The sequence below is a fragment of the Charadrius vociferus genome, unplaced genomic scaffold, assembly GCF_000708025.1.
Source record: "Charadrius vociferus isolate BGI_N301 unplaced genomic scaffold, ASM70802v2 scaffold92, whole genome shotgun sequence".
Classification (NCBI taxonomy): Eukaryota; Metazoa; Chordata; class Aves; order Charadriiformes; family Charadriidae; genus Charadrius; species Charadrius vociferus.
In genome coordinates, this window is record NW_009647874.1 from 5,299,609 (window position 1) to 5,316,960 (window position 17,352).

Genomic DNA, 17,352 nt, shown 5'->3' on the forward strand with positions numbered 1-17,352 from the left:
ATGGCAATATGGAGCTGGAAGACGGGTACTCTCCATTCCTTGCCTTTCAACTTTCAAACCCCACCTGGAAATGACAGGTAGCCAGATTTCATGGCTCACAATTCTGGGCAGAGATTTACCTCATCTGTCTCTGGCAAGACATTACACTGACATGTTCCCATAAACTTTAGCTTCTAAGTGATCTTAACATTTATTTAGTATGTGGAGCTTTGATGTGGTCTGGCATTGATGTGGCACATATTTATTAATCAGAAAGAAGATGTCCTCAGAAGGAGAGCGGAATATAAAGTCATACCACTGCTCCTGAAAAAATGGTCATACAGGAGTAATTTGGAATCCAGCTAGGCTGTGATGATTCAAACACAAATAAAACGTCACTGAAAAATGTTCTCAATTAAGGAAGTCTTTTTATTGTGTTATTTTCTAATTGCTTGCCTTACCCCCTCAACAAGGGGGTTAGTTTTATTTAAATTGAACCTCATCCATCTTTTCGTCATCTATATCCTGATCTCAGACAGGCACTTGGAGAAGCTTCCCACTCAACCATATGTACTGAAGACAGTTTTGGGGACAGTAGCATTCTCTGTCTTCTCCATTTCTTTCTTTGATTTTTTCCGTTTATAATCATCATCAGGACATTGATATATAATATAGCTTTTCTTATATGAACTGCTGAGTAATTTAAGAGGCTGAATGATGGTGGGACTTTGGACTGAGAGATGGGAAGGAATCTTTCCTCCCCTCTGTCATCCTTTTCTACCCTTTTCTCTGCCTTTAGAAGATCTACTTGTAAGTGTATGACTTTCTATTTTATAATGAAATTGACTTATGTAGATGCTGTATTGTGAGATTTGAAAGGCGTTGAAGTTCCTGATTCTGACCCACCAGTTTAGGTTCCTAAGCATTATTGTGGTCAATTAAGACTAGTGTCAGTGAGCAATATCACTCTTTGGTGATCAGTGTGATGGTGTGCAATATCACCCTTGTTCACTCTTTGGTGATCAGTGTGATGGTGAAAAATGTCTCTTTCCACCTTTAGTACTCTACTTCCTTAGAAAATACGGTCCTCCAGAATAAGAGTATTAAATACACTTAAGTAGGTAACTATCACACCTGTATGCTAGAATGAGATGCTAGGAAGTATAGGAGAATGTTGTTTTAAAGCAATACAATCTGGAACATGGTCGTGATATAGGCATGCTTGTCTCCATTCTGACCTACCCTTGCATTATTAGAGTGACTTTTTTGACAGTATTGATTTAGTTAGAATTAACCAGTAGTTAGGAATGTTAATTTGCAATTTCTGCATAACTTCTGTATAATTTCTGAAGATTTTAACAGGCTGAAAACTATGTCTTAATTCTGACATTTCTTTGGGGTGCTCAGATCTTTCTTTCTGCAGCCTTCCAGTGTTCCTTCTGTCCATTCTGATTCTTGGACATGGACTGATGGGCATTCAGTTATGCTAGTGGAGAAAAAATTGTATGATAAATGAAATCTTTGTCTTTTATTGTATAATAGATGTTACCATCGGCCCACGTTAGCAACGACAAGAAACGGATCACACTAATTAATCCTCAGGCAGTGAATCTTGATGCCTATAAAGAGAAGCTGGAACAAGCAATTAAATCCTATGAAAGGTAAGTCTACTCATCAGAAATTTATCATCTTTGCAGTCTAATTTTGGATTTTTTCTTATGTAGTGGGCATTAACTTACACATGCTTTGCTCAATGCTGGTAATTCTGCACACTTTAATTGACACACTTTAATCTACCATCAGCCTGTAGGAGAAACATTTATTTTCCTCAAAAAAACATGCAGAATGAAAAAACAGATAATAGGCAAGGAGATAATAAATAACATGTTGCTCACATTATGTTTGTTAACAAAAAATTTATTTTTTTAATTTTCTGGGAATAAACGTGGGGAGGAATCCCCCCTAAACATACAGTAATAGCCAGACTTTTAACTTACAATTAAGCTCCTAAATCCATAGACTGACATTTAAACTGACATTGGCTTGCTTTTTGCTGCCAGCTGCCTAGGACCTAACTATGGATGCAGGAGTGTAACTGAGATACTGTAAGATACCGACAACTTTAAATATTTTTTTTTGAGAAAAGTACGCATGTGCTTATTAATTAAATGTTGGTAAAAGCACATCAGAATTAAAAAAGACAAGGATGTTACATCTCTAAGCTATTTCTTTCCTTGATCTAACTTTGTGCATGTTTTTTGAAGTAATGCAATTATTTGACTAACATCACTCAGTAGCCTTATGAGAGCTCTGACTAGAATTGTTTTAATAAATGAAATATCTTTTCAGGCTATATTCTAATAACATTTGCAGATATAATTATTTTATGTGATCAAAATCCCCTTGATGACAAGTGTTTAGTCTTTGGTTTTCGAAGAATTCCACTGAGGCCCTTTACATTATTTTTTTTCCTCTGTAGCTCTATGATCATACCAGTTCTTTTTAAAGCATGTAATAGCTCTCTTTTTCATTTCCATTTCCTATTTCTAAATGTATCCGTCTTTTGTGGTAAAAATCAAGAATTATGGTTTGCAAATGCTGCTTGCTATGTCTAATATTAATGGAATTCAGTGAAGAAAAATCTATTTGGTTTGTGTCCTCTGTCACTGAGACAATATTGGTTTTATCAGGCTGATGAAGAACTCCTAGAAATATGGATTTGTCATTCATTTAGATGTAAGGTTCAAGTGGTGTATTTTTGATGGCGACTTCTGAAAAAACATTTAAGTTTTTCATTGCTGTACCATACCATTGAATATTTTACATTTATTGACTTCAGTTTTGAGGGAAAGAAAAGTGTTTTCTGGTTAAACTCTGATGATCTTCTACTGACAGCATTTTCCCAGTCTCCCTAAAACTCTGATGAATGGGAGTATGGTTTACTTCTGTTTACCCATAGAGGTCAATGAATCAGTGTATTTACAATAGTAGGATTGAGTTCCCTACTTCTGTGAAAAAGATGTATAGAAGAGAGATCTGCCTGAAGATCCTTATAATTGACAGTGTAAAAAAGATTTCTCGTTCCTTTTCCTTTATATGTAAAACAGAAACCCAGTCAAATTTATTTTGCTGTAAATGCCACAGTACTTTTCCAGAAATTGAATTTGCAAAGGCTGCAGTTCAGCTTTGTGAATAGTGATTGGTCACAAATTTTCTCTGACATCTATGGATGAGGCAATACATCAGGGCATGCAGGTTTCAAGAACAGAAGCAAGCATGACAATATCTTTCCCATACGTAGATTGACCTTAGCATCAGATTAAGAGGGTAAAAAGTGGCAGGGGCAGAAATTTTCTGCTCTGACAAAGAGAATATCCAGTATTGAAGGAGAAAAACTCTGGAAGCCTCAAAATATATATGATCTTGTATAGCCAGAGGCTTTTACAAATGAGTTAGTTATGAGCGTGAACATTTAGAAGTATGAAATAGGCAGTGGAGCGTGCTGAGACTGCAGATTGTAAAAGAAGTAAGTGATTTACATTCTAAAAATGCTGGGCTTTGGTTTCTAGTAGATAAAATGAATCAACAAGAAATTCATATTCAAAGTCTGGTGTTAATGAGCTTTTTTGTACATGCACCAGTAAATCTAGAAAGACTCTTAAAAATCTAATGGTTACAATCTGAATTTTTCCTAACAATGAATTTTTTCTTGTGTTTCCAAAGGAAGTTTGGAAATTTTTCTTTAATTACAGCAATTAGGATTATCGGTAGATTTTTATTTCTATAGTATGAAATGAAGTAATTGAGTGATGGCTTAATTATTTGAGATGTTAATAAATAGAGAAAACGGTAAGCTAGATGACCTAATAAGAGTTCATAATTTATGTCTAATAAGGAAAAACAGAAAGTTTAGTGGTGCTTTTAAAAGATCTCAGAATTGCATTGCTTTGGGATAATCACCTCTGTTTTCCTGTCAGTGTTTTTTCTTCATAGCCAGAGTTTAATGAAGTAGAAACCTGAATAGCACAACTGAGGGGTTATCTTAGGAGAAAAAAATAAAAAATTAGCATTGCTTTTCATGTGTCTTCAGGCTACAGTTTTCTGAAACTGTTTAATTGGAAGAACTATGCTTAGCTTGACTGGCATTTAATCGGTTTTGTTATTTGATTTAGCTTGCTGGTGCTGAAGAGAACCATCCATAGAAAATCCTGACAGCAAGCAGCAGTGATTGCCATTAATCCTTCTATGACCCTGAAATAGTCAGGTTGTTACTTGATGGAAGATGCTGTTTTCCCATCTTCTCTTGCAGTTGATAATTTCATAGCTGAATGATAAGGATACCATTTGATGATGCAGTGCTCATGGAATGCAAATTGGTGCAGATATCTTAAGTAACTTTGTTTATTTGCTAGTTTTGAGATGCACGAAGAACTTCATTACCTCAAAAACTGCTTTGCTTTCTTTAATAGGCGCCTAAACCTAGTAATTTGGAGAGCACTATCTCAGGAGGAAAAAGACAAGTAAGCTATCACCTTTTGGTTTTGTAACTTATCTCTGAAAGGCTGGTTGTAAATATTTGATCCTTTTTTATCACTATTGCTGTAACCAACTGGTTTTATTTTCAGATATTTCATAACTATATCTTACTTTCAAAAATGTGTATATGGTATGGAGTAATATTAAATTTGGGACCTCCTTCTAGCAGTGCTCATTATTTTTAAAGGAAAGGACTTGCATTCCATTTGAATGGTGCTGGTCTATTCTTAATCAGTGGCAGGTGGCAAGGCCTTGGGTGGGCAGCATGTCATTGCTTTGGCATCAAGGTAAATCTTCCCTCATCTGGTAAAGAGCACTTCAGTGGCTGATTTGTAAAGGTATAAGTAGCACCTTTACAGCATGTGCTGGAACTATATATCATAATGGAAGTTTGTACTCCTTTAACCAGTCTGTTCCTGTATATTGATTTAGAAAACTAGCAACTGTATGAAGAACACTAACATCAGTGAAGTTAGTGTCTGTTTACTTCAGAGAATAAAGTGAAGATCAATTAATGAAAACTGAATTGGCATGAAATATTCTAGGCAGAAAAATTGCAATGGAAAGTAGAATGCTTTTAAGAATACTTAAGCTAACGAACAAAAAATACACAGTGTTGTCATCAGTGAGGAGAACTAAAACCCTATTCTGGTGCAGAGAGGAAATGAAGGCTGTTAATGAAAAGAGCAGTATATAAATAAAAAAAGGAAATAGATGTCTGTTGATAGACAATGAGTTATAGAGTATAGAAAGTTGACCAGGTAGTATCCAAAATATTTTATTGTTGATAATGTATGGTAAATTATGTATATAAGGAAAAAAAAGTCCTAGCAATTGTACAGTCTGTTGCTAGGGGGGCATATTAAAATTGTTAATGTTGGTACATAGAAATTGAAATATTTGATCTGTTTCTTTTCTAAATTTCCAATTTGAATGATCACGTTTGCGTAGTACAAAAGAATGAATACTGGCTTTCAAAATTGTTAGTAATCTGAAGGGAGAGGGTAATGAAGTCTACTGACTCGGTCACAGGAGTCCTGAAAGGATTGGTCGAGGAGCTCTCTGGTTCACTAGTGTGTAATTAAAAGGCTATCTCAGATACTATGGAAATTCAGATTTACTAGAGGACTAGCAATATTGTTCTTGTGTTCAAAATGGTTGAGAGATTCAGCTCAGAAGATAAGTTAACTGGACTTTGATTGTAGATGAATAATTGACTCAGAAAACAAAATTTAGGTAAATAACTATACCAGTCAGTATAATTTCAATACAAAGCAGTTCCTAGAGGAGAAGAGAGATGAGCAGTGACTAAGAGTAGGGCAATATGGTAGGCATCACCATGGTTGTATGTGTTAGCGAGACAGACACTTAAATACTCTCTCCAGGTCTAGGTTTCACATTTTTTAAATGCTGGCAAAGCTGTAGAGAAGAGTCACAGGAATGATTTTTATATCAAAAAGAAGTATGTTACTTCCAAGTGGAGATTTAAAGAGTTTTACCTGTTCTGGATTTTGGGGGGTTTAGTTTGTTTTTTTCAACAAGATGACTGTATCTGATTCACCTTTCTGTGTAGGTACCTTAAGTGTGTAGGTTCAAAATGGCTCTTTAGTCCAGTGGATATTGACATAACCTGAACGATGGATGGAAGCAAACTCCTGATCATTGAGTGAAAATTGAGCAGTGCAGGAATGACGGAGGAATAAACAGCAGGAGATTGCCTCTTTTTCATGTGATCAGTCAAGACTGATGTGGCAAATCAGGACTTAATAGGCATCTAGATGCTTGCTGCTTCACCCTAGCTGCTACTCCGGAAAGGCCAGGGATTTCCATAATTTCTCAGACATATCTGCAAGTTCTTTATTGATGCCTCACGTATTCTAGGACATCTAAAATGGCACCAGACATCTATGCTCAGCCACTTGAATTGCTCTGTAGGTGTCTTTCTATGAGATATGGTTAAACTAGATGGGATTGTTTGACTAAACACAATTGTACCTGGATGAAACACATGAACTTGTGGTATACAGAAGACAGATTGGGTGAATCTGATGTTTTATTCTGCCTTTAAGCTTTGTGATTCTATTTGTAAAGTATTGCCAAAATTAAAATTTTTCCTACTTGGGATTACTGGGTTTTTTTATTTTTTTTTATTTTCTTTTAGATTTAAAGAGCATGGACAAGTCCAATATATGCAACATAAAGAAGCTTTGCTGGAGGCTTTAGAGAATTTGGGATGGCCAGTTTCCTATGAAGATGTAATGTTGTTAGAAGATGAGATACTGGCAGCATTAACATATATACAACAAGCCTCTGATCTTCAGGAAGCTGTCAAAAAGGAAACTGAGAAAAGCTCAGAATCACACATAAGCAACAATAGAAAGGTAATAGATATTCCAGATATGCCTCTTCAGTATGTGTTTCTGGAATAATATCGATATGTGGTAATAGCTGATAAATTGAGTGTTTAGCGTGATGTTGTTATACAAATGAATAGAGGAAAGAAGGTAGTTAAAAGAGAGCAAGCTTTCAATGACTTTTTGGAAGTACCAGGGAAGCAAAAATTCCGGAGCCGAGAGCCACAGAAACAGCATCTTAGAAACAAATCTGAGCAAAGTATCTTTACCTCCTTTGCAATAAAAGCAGCACATTTTGGAGCTAATGGTTGCAGGCCCTCACCAGCACCCCATTCCTCTTTCCTTGGTACAACATCCCTTGGTTGGTCAAGGGCAAACCCGATAATATCCCCTTCCCCCGTCGAATCTATTTAAAGCCCTGTTAATGAGCCCTGCTAGTTTTGGGGCGAAAACCCTTAATCATCTGATTTTGAAGACATTAAAATGTTTTCAAATGTACATTCTTAGTGAAGCAAATCCTCCAAACTGAACATGACATTGCAGTGGCAAATTGGTACATTTCACCCATGCCGAAAGGAGCCACGTGAGACCCCACCTGGAGTACTACATCCAGCTCTGGAGTCCCCAACGTAAGAAGGACATGGACCTGCTGGAGCGTGTCCAGAGGAGAGGCACGAGGGTGATCCGAGGGCTGGAGCACCTCTCCTGTGAGGAGAGGCTGAGAGAGTTGGGGCTGTTCAGCCTGGAGAAGAGAAGGCTCTGGGGAGACCTTATTGTGGACTTCCAGTACCTAAAGGGGGCCTACAGGAGAGCTGGGGAAGGACTTTTTACTAGGGCATGTAGTGACAGGACGAGGGGGAATGCCTATAAACTGGAAGAGGGCAGGTTTAGATTAAACATTAGGAAGAAGTTTTTCACTGTGAGGGTGTTAAGGCACTGGCACATGTTGCCCAGAGAGGTTGTTGAGGCCCCATCCCTGGAGGTGTTCAAGGCCAGACTGGACGTGGCCTTGGGCAACCTGGTCTAGTGGGAGCTGTCCCTGTCTATGGCAGGGGGGTTGGAACTTGATGATCTTCAAGGTCCTTTCCAGCCTAAACTGTTCTATGATTCTATGATTCATTTTACATTAGTCTGAAAATACTGTATTGCTCATACAGCTATTTTGATTATTGATTTACTTCTGCCATAGAATGTCCCAATACAAGAGCAGCAGAAACAGGTTCCTGTTTCATTTGTTGACTGTAATTTTATTGTTGCCTTGAAACAACCAATGTGTGCTCTCAGACATGATGTGATTAACATTGTGCAATCACTTATCCTGAGTCAACCTGCTTTAGGAGCCTAATCAGAGCACCATCTTCAGTAATTGCTAATCTGCAACTGAAAGGCTTTAAGAGTGAGAGGCAGAAATGCAGATGTAATTAGAATTCTGTTTATGTGGTGGAAAAAGACAGTAAAAAAACCCCAAAACCCAGGAAAAAACTGAGGAGCCTTTTAAAAATGCTGTTGGAGGTTTTCCCAACTGTGATTTCTGTCTACAAAATGGGTTTAAAAAAATAAACTGCCATCTGAAATACATTACAGCAAGGAAATAACTGGTATGAATGGCACTGAATGAAAATTGTCATTGTGAGATGTTAGAAAAATTACAATTATCCTGGAGGTCTACTCAACAGAGCACACTTTTAAATTGCCAAATAATTTTTTTACTAAATTCAAAAGAAAACCCCTTAGTTTTTAGCTTTTAAGGGTTCCTAATTACCTTCACAACTTCTTAAAAGAATTAGTAATCCTTTTTGGATGTCCTTGCTAGGGGAGCTTTCTGTTTAAGCCTACAACTGAATTAATGATCTGGTTATCCTCCCTCTGTGCTCTGACCTTCTCTGGGAGTTGTGTTCAGGCTTCTATGTTTGTGCATATGTGTGAAAGGTAAGGTATGCCAGTGCCTTATTGGAGGAGGATGAAGTAGGTAGACATCCATCTGCATAAGGCAGTGAGATGACTGAAGACCTGTAGTGATGCAAAAGAAATAAATGCTTTGAGAAATGAGCAGACACATTTAGTTATTATCAGGCAAAATGTAAAACACCGAACATTGATGATTACCTGTTTGGAGGGCTAATTGTAGACCATATTTTACTCAGTTTACTCAGTTCCTTTTGCTCTACAGATTAAAGCATGGGTTGACAAAAATCTTCCTCTTCAGGCTAGCACTCAGCTTTCATCCAAAGATATTAAAAATGAGGAATGTATAATTTACTTTTTTTCTAATAAGTAACTGCTTTGACTTAAAATATTGTATCTACTTTCTATTTTGACCTTGTCAGGCATAGCAGTCAACCATAATTTCTTATGTTTTTTTGACTAAATTGTTTAAATTATAAAGCTGTTTGCAACATGATGTCACTTAGTGAAAGGACTTTTTCAGGGTCCCTACCCGCTTCTCATTAGATCATCTCAGGTCTACTGGGGTCATGGTGTTACTGTTCTCCAAGCACAATAGCTTCCAGGACAGTTTGATGCATTCCGTTAATGGCCATAACATTTTAATGTAAAGTATGTCTTTCTCTAAGTATCACAATCTGGCCTTTGAGAGTGATGGAGAACATTTCACCTCATACTACATATTTCTGGTTTTGCATATGAAGGGATTTCAGATTCCGCAGAGAGATAAAGCCCCATTCATTGTAAGGATCCACTCTCATTAAGAACATACTTTTAAAAGTACTGGGTTTCCTTTAGGATGAGCTTGAATGTTCAAGGTTGATGCTTGTTTGCGATCCTGTTGAATGGTTACCATGTGATAAAAATAACTTAAAATTATTAATAAGCATAATGTGTTTTGTAAAGCAAGTTTATTTGGGTCAAACGGGACCTCTAGTGGCTCGTTAAGTCTGTTCTTTCTGAAAAATATATTTTATATACAACTGATCTAATTATTCCTAATGAAATATATATAGCTGAGACTTGACTCTTTACAAGAATGGAAATTATGGATCTCCCTTGGCATTCTTCTGTTTCCTGGTGTCCTAATTCCTACGCTCCTCATTCTTCCTCACGGTTTAAGGATCACTAATTGCTGTCCATTTATAATTTTTTTGCATTTGTATATTTCCTAAACAGCTTGGCATGCCCTGTCTTTGTTCTTGTGTTTCTTTAGGGAGAAAGGCAAAACCAGTATCCCAAATAGCACAACGATAAAAGAGTTATAACTACCTAGAAATGTTTGATCAAATTTTCCATTGCCATCAGTGAAGCAACCTGTTGGACAAACAGTGCGTGGCTGCAAAAAGTTAGGCTCTTTCATAAAAGTGGACTGTGGTCTACACAGAATGAGCTTGTTGCCACTGACAGCCTGGAAAACACAGTGGTTGCATGGCTCTGGAGGTCTCAGGATTGCGAAAAGCCAAAGTTAGAGCCAGGATACATGGAGATGTGTGGATAGTCTTCCAATCTATTCTCACAGAAGGAAAGGGAAAAAACTAATCTCTTTTACAGGGAATTTTAAAATGCAGCAGGTATTGGCAGGGAGAAACAAAGTCTCTGTCACCTCATGTGGTTTAATGCATTGCTTTCAACAGGAGCAGAGCTAAACAGGGTGAAAATCCCTGAGAATCAGACAGGGCTCTTTTGTAATAAAAATACTGGAGAACGATATCCCAGAAATGGGCACTGTGACACTCTCTGCGTCAATCGCGCTGAACACCTAAAGGCTGTGTGAAAGGAAGGAGAGATGAATTTGAATTTAGACAGTATTTCTGAGCCATCTGAATTCTGCAGGACTTGGCATCCTCATTGTAGATGCCTGCACAGTTTTTAGTATTTGGATTAATGCGGAGTGCTGGAAGTTGCCCAAGTTATTAGTCAAGCATTACAAATTAGTTGATAATAAATATTCAGCAGCAGCTGTCCCTTTGGAGCCTGAGGAATTAAGGAAATGGTTTACTCAAATACCTTTTTGTGTCTGTGGACCTGTAAGTCTTTGGACTCAAATCAGCCTTTGTTAGGTTGTACTTCAAGCAGTCAGTTAAGCGTTATGATGAGCCTCTGGTTTGAACTGAGTTTGAAAAACAGAACTGTTGATATAATTTATATTCTATAGGGTAAAGAATAAACTAGAAAACCCTCACGTATCTCCCACGTAAAATATCTCTTTGGGTTTTTGTGTGTGTGTTTTTCTTATTTTTAGGACGTTTTTTAGGGTTGATTGTGATTTTTGTGTGGGAGATGATGATTGGAAAAAAGAGTTTGTGATACTTATAGTCAAACAGAGAACAAACAATTTAGTCAAAGTTATTGCTGTCTTTTCTGTCATTATTGACTGTTAGGGAAAATTGAGTATCAAAATCAAATACATCTTTTTAGGAAGAAAAATGTTGTCAGACAAGGAAGCAGGTCATACACACCCTAGCAAGCAGGGGTTTTTAGGAGTCTGTAGTTGTTTTTCAGAGCAGTGTGCAGATCTGTGGAAAAGTTGGAGATTTCAAGCTGTGTGTTTTTATGATTCAAAGGAACTGTATAAGAGATGGATGCTTCCAAATTGTTTACGAGGTAGGCTAGTAAGTATGTGTTTTAAAAATTAATGGGGGAACTAATTTATTTAACTTTGCACTTGCTTATAATTTATGTTTAGAAACATTATTATGATCATTATGGAGAAAATAGTAGACTTTTTCAAGAATTAATTTGCTGTTGTAGTAAATATGAATTATAGTGTTATTCTCGAGGATTATTAAAATGTACTTATAAAAATACTGGCATTATGGACTTTTCAGTATTAGAAAGGAAATGTTTTTATATCATCAGTTTTCTTAATTTTCTCAGGAAAGCAAAATGTAAAATGTTCTTTGACAGTCTGACACATACACATAATCACATAACACTCTGATCCTCTCAAAACTTCCTGTAAGAGAGATGCCCTGAATGGGAAGAAATTCTTTCTCTAAAAAAAAAAAAGGGATTCAGGAACATAATTTACATTAAAGGCAAATAACACTGAGACTCCATAAAACATTAATGTGAGATTTAAAAGGTTTTAAGCTAAAAGAATATGGGGACTGTAAAGTCAAGTACGCTGAAGCTTAGAAAGCCCAACAAGTATATTTTTACATAGACCAACCTGTGATTTGTGAGTCTTCTACTATTTTTCACACGCTGTGTTTCCTGCAGCCCCCTGCCTCAGTTGTTGTGTGAGATCCATTCTTCATTCAGTTACCACTGATTGCACTCAGTGACTTCAACTAGGAGTTGTATTGGTCTACGTACAGCCAGACCCATTGGTATTTCAATTCTCACCATCCGGTGCGTGGTCCCCCAGACTGATTTACGAGCAATTCAACAGGAAGCTCTGGTGTTATGAGTGGCTGTGGTTATGTTACAGGAGCTGTAGTCTGGCCAGTTGCACCCCAAAGAGGAGTATTAGGGTATGAAGAATCCAAACTAGCAGGGCAGAACGATCAACAGTGGCAGCTCTGGAAAATGTGGTTTAATATTTTGCTAAGCTGGAATGTTTTAAAACTGCTGAAATTTTTAATTTATAGTTTGTAAATAAACATTTTTTCTAGACACGTCAAGATTTTTTAAAAAAATTGTAGGTTCTGTATTTGATTTTTTTTAATCAGTTATTCCACACCGTGAGGTACTTTTAATGAAAATAAGATTATTGTGAAGACCCAGCTATCTCGACAAAACGGGTGTGTGTAGCACCTTCACTTATTCTGCAAAATTGGTTTGGTTTTCCTTACCTCGTACTTGAAAATGATTTGTACAACTTTGTAACATTTTTTAGGAAAATGGCAGCCAGAGGCATAGTTTATCAAGGTAAATTTCTGCCTGAACACTTGAAAATATAGGTATTGTTATGACCACGTTAAACAAGATTTTGTAGTGAAAAGGCTTAGATTATCTTATCCATGAGTACTTCCTGTAACGTAGCTTCCTCTTTTTATAACTATTCCGAATGTTTAAAATAATTCCTGTTTACTGTGAATTATCAGCATTATCAGCAGAGGTCATAACATTACATTGCCTAAATTTTTAATTAATTGCAAAGGATAGATTGGGGGTGACTGGCTTAGTTGTTATGGAAAAAATAATTGTATTAAATTACAGAGACTTGAAGGAGAAAATGTGAAGTCAAAGTCTAAAAAAAGCCAAAAAGGCCAAGTGTTTGTGACTCACAAAAGCCAAAAGGTGATTGCAAGATCAGACATCACGGGATTTTATTATCCAGGTATATATTTTTGTCCACATTTCAAATATACTTTAGTTTCTTAATAGTGATAAAGCATTAGTTTTGGTCATAATTAGCTACTACTGCCTTAATCAGATTTAATAGTACATGCACATATTCATGAAAAATGTATATATATCTTTTGTGTGCATATATATATATTTATATTAAATATATATATATATAAAAGATACATGTTTTTTAAAGTGAGAAAGCAATGATACATTTATATAAGAATATAGAAGGAAATCCTTTTAAATAACTGAGTATCAGAGAGTATCAATCTATCCCTCTTTGATGTCTCCCTTGAATGTTTCTGTTGAGCGTTTGGCAAAAGCTGAGCTTTTGCATGTATTCACAGAATTCACTAAATGCTTCTGCCTTTTTGTTGAGTTTTGAGCCTGAATGATTAATAGGTTGAAATTGTGTTCTTTTGTTTCATATAAAGAATCATGTGTGTGTTTGTGTTACCTTTACTTGTTAGGGTTTTTTTAAATTACATATTTTTAACTGTGGTAATAGTTTCATTATACCAACAATCATCCACCTGATCAGCTTACAAATTTTAGACCTGGGCTTGAAAATGGTCCTTCTTTTTATTTTTATGGCATTATTAAGAATTGTTACTAAGACTGTGAGTTTTTTAGGTGCAAATTTCTGTATTGCCCTAGCGCAGCTTACCCTAGCTAAATGAAAATGAAGAATGTATATCATAGACACGTTTGACCTCAGTGATGTGTGACAGCCTATAGGATTTAAAAAACAATAATCCACAAGGGGTAAAATAAAAATCACTTGAATATTTTATTATGTTGGTTTTTAGGAACTGTGATAAAAAATATCAGTTCTACCTGTGTACTTGTTGACTTCAGTAATGGGGAGACCTGGATTGTACCTGTGAAGTTTGCTATACCTGTGGGAGGTGCTATGCCATGCCCATATCTGCAGGTGAAAAATTGTATTTTTTTAAGACAGCAAATATTCATTTTAAATTTTGTTCATTTAGTCACCCATAGTATAAAGAATAGATTTTTTTAATCCTTTAAATACATTTATTTATTTTAAATAGGAGTTTTTAGTGATAGTAACATCATGCTATATTCAACATGTTATTTTTCATTTGTTTGTAGCTTGTTTACATTGTAATCCTCTTCCTTTGTTTATTAGAAGTCTATATTATTTTCTTTATAAAACATGAATATTTGGCTACCTATAGAAGAAAGGTGAGCTATTTACCAGCAGAATGATTGTTTCCTAGCACAAAGATTCCGAATCAAGGAGAACCTTTTATACACAATGTGATGTACAGCAGGTTATAGCCATTTGTTTTTCACAGCATATTTTAAATCCAGCATATAACCGTATACTAATGCAAGTAACAGTAACGAAAAAAAAAAAAATCTTATTCCATTTCTGCTTTTATTTAAAATTTATCAGCTGACTATCTGTAGTCACAGTTGTTTTTCCAGCTGATTCTTATTTTGCACACAAGAGTGATGATGGATATAGAAAGGGTATAGAAAGGGTACAGAAAGGATACAGCTGTTTTGAATAAAAAAAGCATTTTTTATAACTGTTTTGTTACACTTAAAACTAGAGACATCCCTTTTTTTCCCTTTGAAATGATGGCAAATTGTGATCAGATATTTCCCAATATTCTGAAAGGCAGCATCCAATTCTAGAGATCTGCAGAATTTGATAGAAAATTGTGACTTCTGTGTCAATTTTAAAAATGATGTTGTATAAGTCAGTTACATATGGAATTCTCTAAAATTCCCAAGGTTGGTTAAAAAACTTACTAAAAACATATAAATTTGCACAAAGTCCAAGGGAATGAAGATTTGTAAGTTTCCTCATCCAGTTCAAATTGTGAGTTGAGTCAGAATTCAGTAGAAATTGTGAGTTATTGGTACATACAAGAACCAGGTTCTTTTCTTTTCTTTTAAAGATCTATATTAAAGCATGGGAACATGTTAGAATGGTGATTCATGTAAAAATATCTTCATATTTATCCTTTATGTCTTGTAAAACTTGCAAGTTACACGATTCTTGCAAACCAAGGCTTTCCTGGTATGCAGGTTGGAGACTATGTGTTTGCCAGAAGTGGGACACAGACAGGAAATGAATATTATGCGCCTGCCATTGTCATAGCAACACCAAAGAGGGTGGAAACGGGTGATAAACTCTACACAGTTCTGATGTTCAACAACAGGAAAGTAAGTAAACCTAGAAGATGATAACAATTCACCAATGGCATTACCATTGTTCTGTTTCTGATGAGGCAGATATAATTTTCCAGGCTAACGAGCTCACTGTCCCAATCCCTATCTTCAGCTAACCAAAGTAAATCAAAGATCAGGGCTCAATGAAAAGCTCATGTAATAGATATGACCAAAGAAATTCTGTAGGATAATTTATTCTTAAATCTTACGCTCTCCTTTCCTCTGTAATCCATTTGGTGGCTTTCATAAGCTCCATGCTGCTTAAAATGAGAAACATAAGCGGTTTGATCACAGTCAGTATAGTCTTCAGTTCATTTCATTATGTTTGTTTGTTTGTTTGTAAGTCATTATGATAATTTAACTGCATTTTTCATAGTGCATATTAAGAAAATGTACTTTGTACTTGAAACTTTTATTGTCGTTACTTAGAGGTTGATTACAGTTATATTAGAAAGGTTGACTTTTTATACATATGTATCTTCATTGTTTCTGAGATTTAGATTTAAATTAGATGAATGTTGATTGTATTATTGCAGGAACAATGTGTAAGAAGTGGGCTTATTAAAATCAGCCAAACGAAGTATGCCTTTTCCTGTAGGTACATAAGAATGGTGCAGATGGTGGATTATATGACGTAAGTATACTTGAACCTAAAAATATAACAGTTATTTTATGTGAATCCTGAATGTTGCACTATGCTGTCAGATTTTGATATGTACTACTCTAGTTGTTGTGAACTGCCTTGCTCTACACATGCAACCAGGTAATTTGATCCACAAGCGTGTCAATCAGAAGAGCATTAACAGTCTTCGCTACCATTTTATTATCTGGCAATTTATTGCCCTATTTTCATTTTGGAAACATTGGTGGGATGTGATGGTTTGAAGCTTAGCCCCAGGAAGCTGTTAGAGGATGGCTGAAAGGTGGGATGGAGTTTGTACTTGCTGTAGACCTTATTTTTCTTTTAAGATATTTATTGTGATAAAAAGCTATGCATTAAATTGTAAGTTGTTTCTAAGATACTGAATCTTCTACTGGGCTTATATCTTGGGAATGATGGGGAGAGAGTGTGTAGGATGAATATGAGCCCTTACTTAAGTTCTGCAGAACTTATGTACAGCATGGGTAACGTTTTTCTGGTGTGAAGTGTGTGCTGAATGCGCAGTGGTTTTGTGGATTACTTTTTCATCTTGTATTAAGTTCTAATAGCATTGAATTGTGATAACCTTCAGAGCACCAACAATCTCTGACAGCTAGCACCAACAGATCTTAGGAAGTAGAATAAGATCAGAACAATCATCTAGTGATATTTCTCCAGAATACATTCCCAACCTCCAGCAATTTGTGATTTAAGGATTTTTTGAGGCAGAATTGGGGTCTCTGTGTTAAACAGCTGTGATGGATTTTTCTTCCACAAATTTGTGCGGTTACTTTTTTGAAGCATCATCCATATTTATCATCCATAGCTTCTTCCCAGAAGGAGCTGTAGAGTTACATGTTTTATGTGAGAAAACATATACTTCTGATTTGAATCTTCTATCTGCCTTGACATCGCATAGGGATTCTAGACTGAAAGGTTTCCTCTTCCATGTATGTCAACATAGTATGGGCATTGCTGCCAAAGAATTGTATAATCTCTGTCATGGGAGATTTCTTCTCAAGAGGTTGCATGAACAGGACTAAGGCAATTTTAGAAGTTCTTCATTTTTATTGAAATGTTCTAATATGATGATCGGTGTTAAAGATTATATCTAAAAATTATGGGTGCAGGTACCAGTTGTGGGCTGATCTATGAGATCCATCATCTGAGAATGATGGAACAAAAAAGCAACACTGATTCAAGCCCTGTTTCCCACAAATTTTCTAGTAGTGATTCCGGCATGGTTTGAAACTTGCTCTTCTGCCAGTTTGCAGCAACAGCACATAAACAAATGGATACCCCCACTTAACTGAGCAGAGTTCCAAGTCTGGAAATACATCAATACCTTTTCCCAGACCAGATTACCTACATGAAGGTAGTCTCTTTTCA

At 36.0% G+C, this 17,352-nt stretch overlaps 1 protein-coding gene across 1 annotated transcript in view; it reads left to right on the forward strand.

Moving 5' to 3' along the window:
• The window catches only part of VWA3B (von Willebrand factor A domain containing 3B), a 68,857-nt gene that overhangs the window by 43,390 nt on the left and 8,115 nt on the right, over positions 1-17,352 (forward strand). Inside the window, 7 exon segments of the mRNA XM_009883132.1 lie at positions 1,522-1,640; positions 4,449-4,499; positions 6,677-6,896; positions 12,981-13,101; positions 13,925-14,049; positions 15,180-15,317; positions 15,860-15,957. Coding sequence (XP_009881434.1) covers positions 1,522-1,640; positions 4,449-4,499; positions 6,677-6,896; positions 12,981-13,101; positions 13,925-14,049; positions 15,180-15,317; positions 15,860-15,957 — 872 coding nt within the window.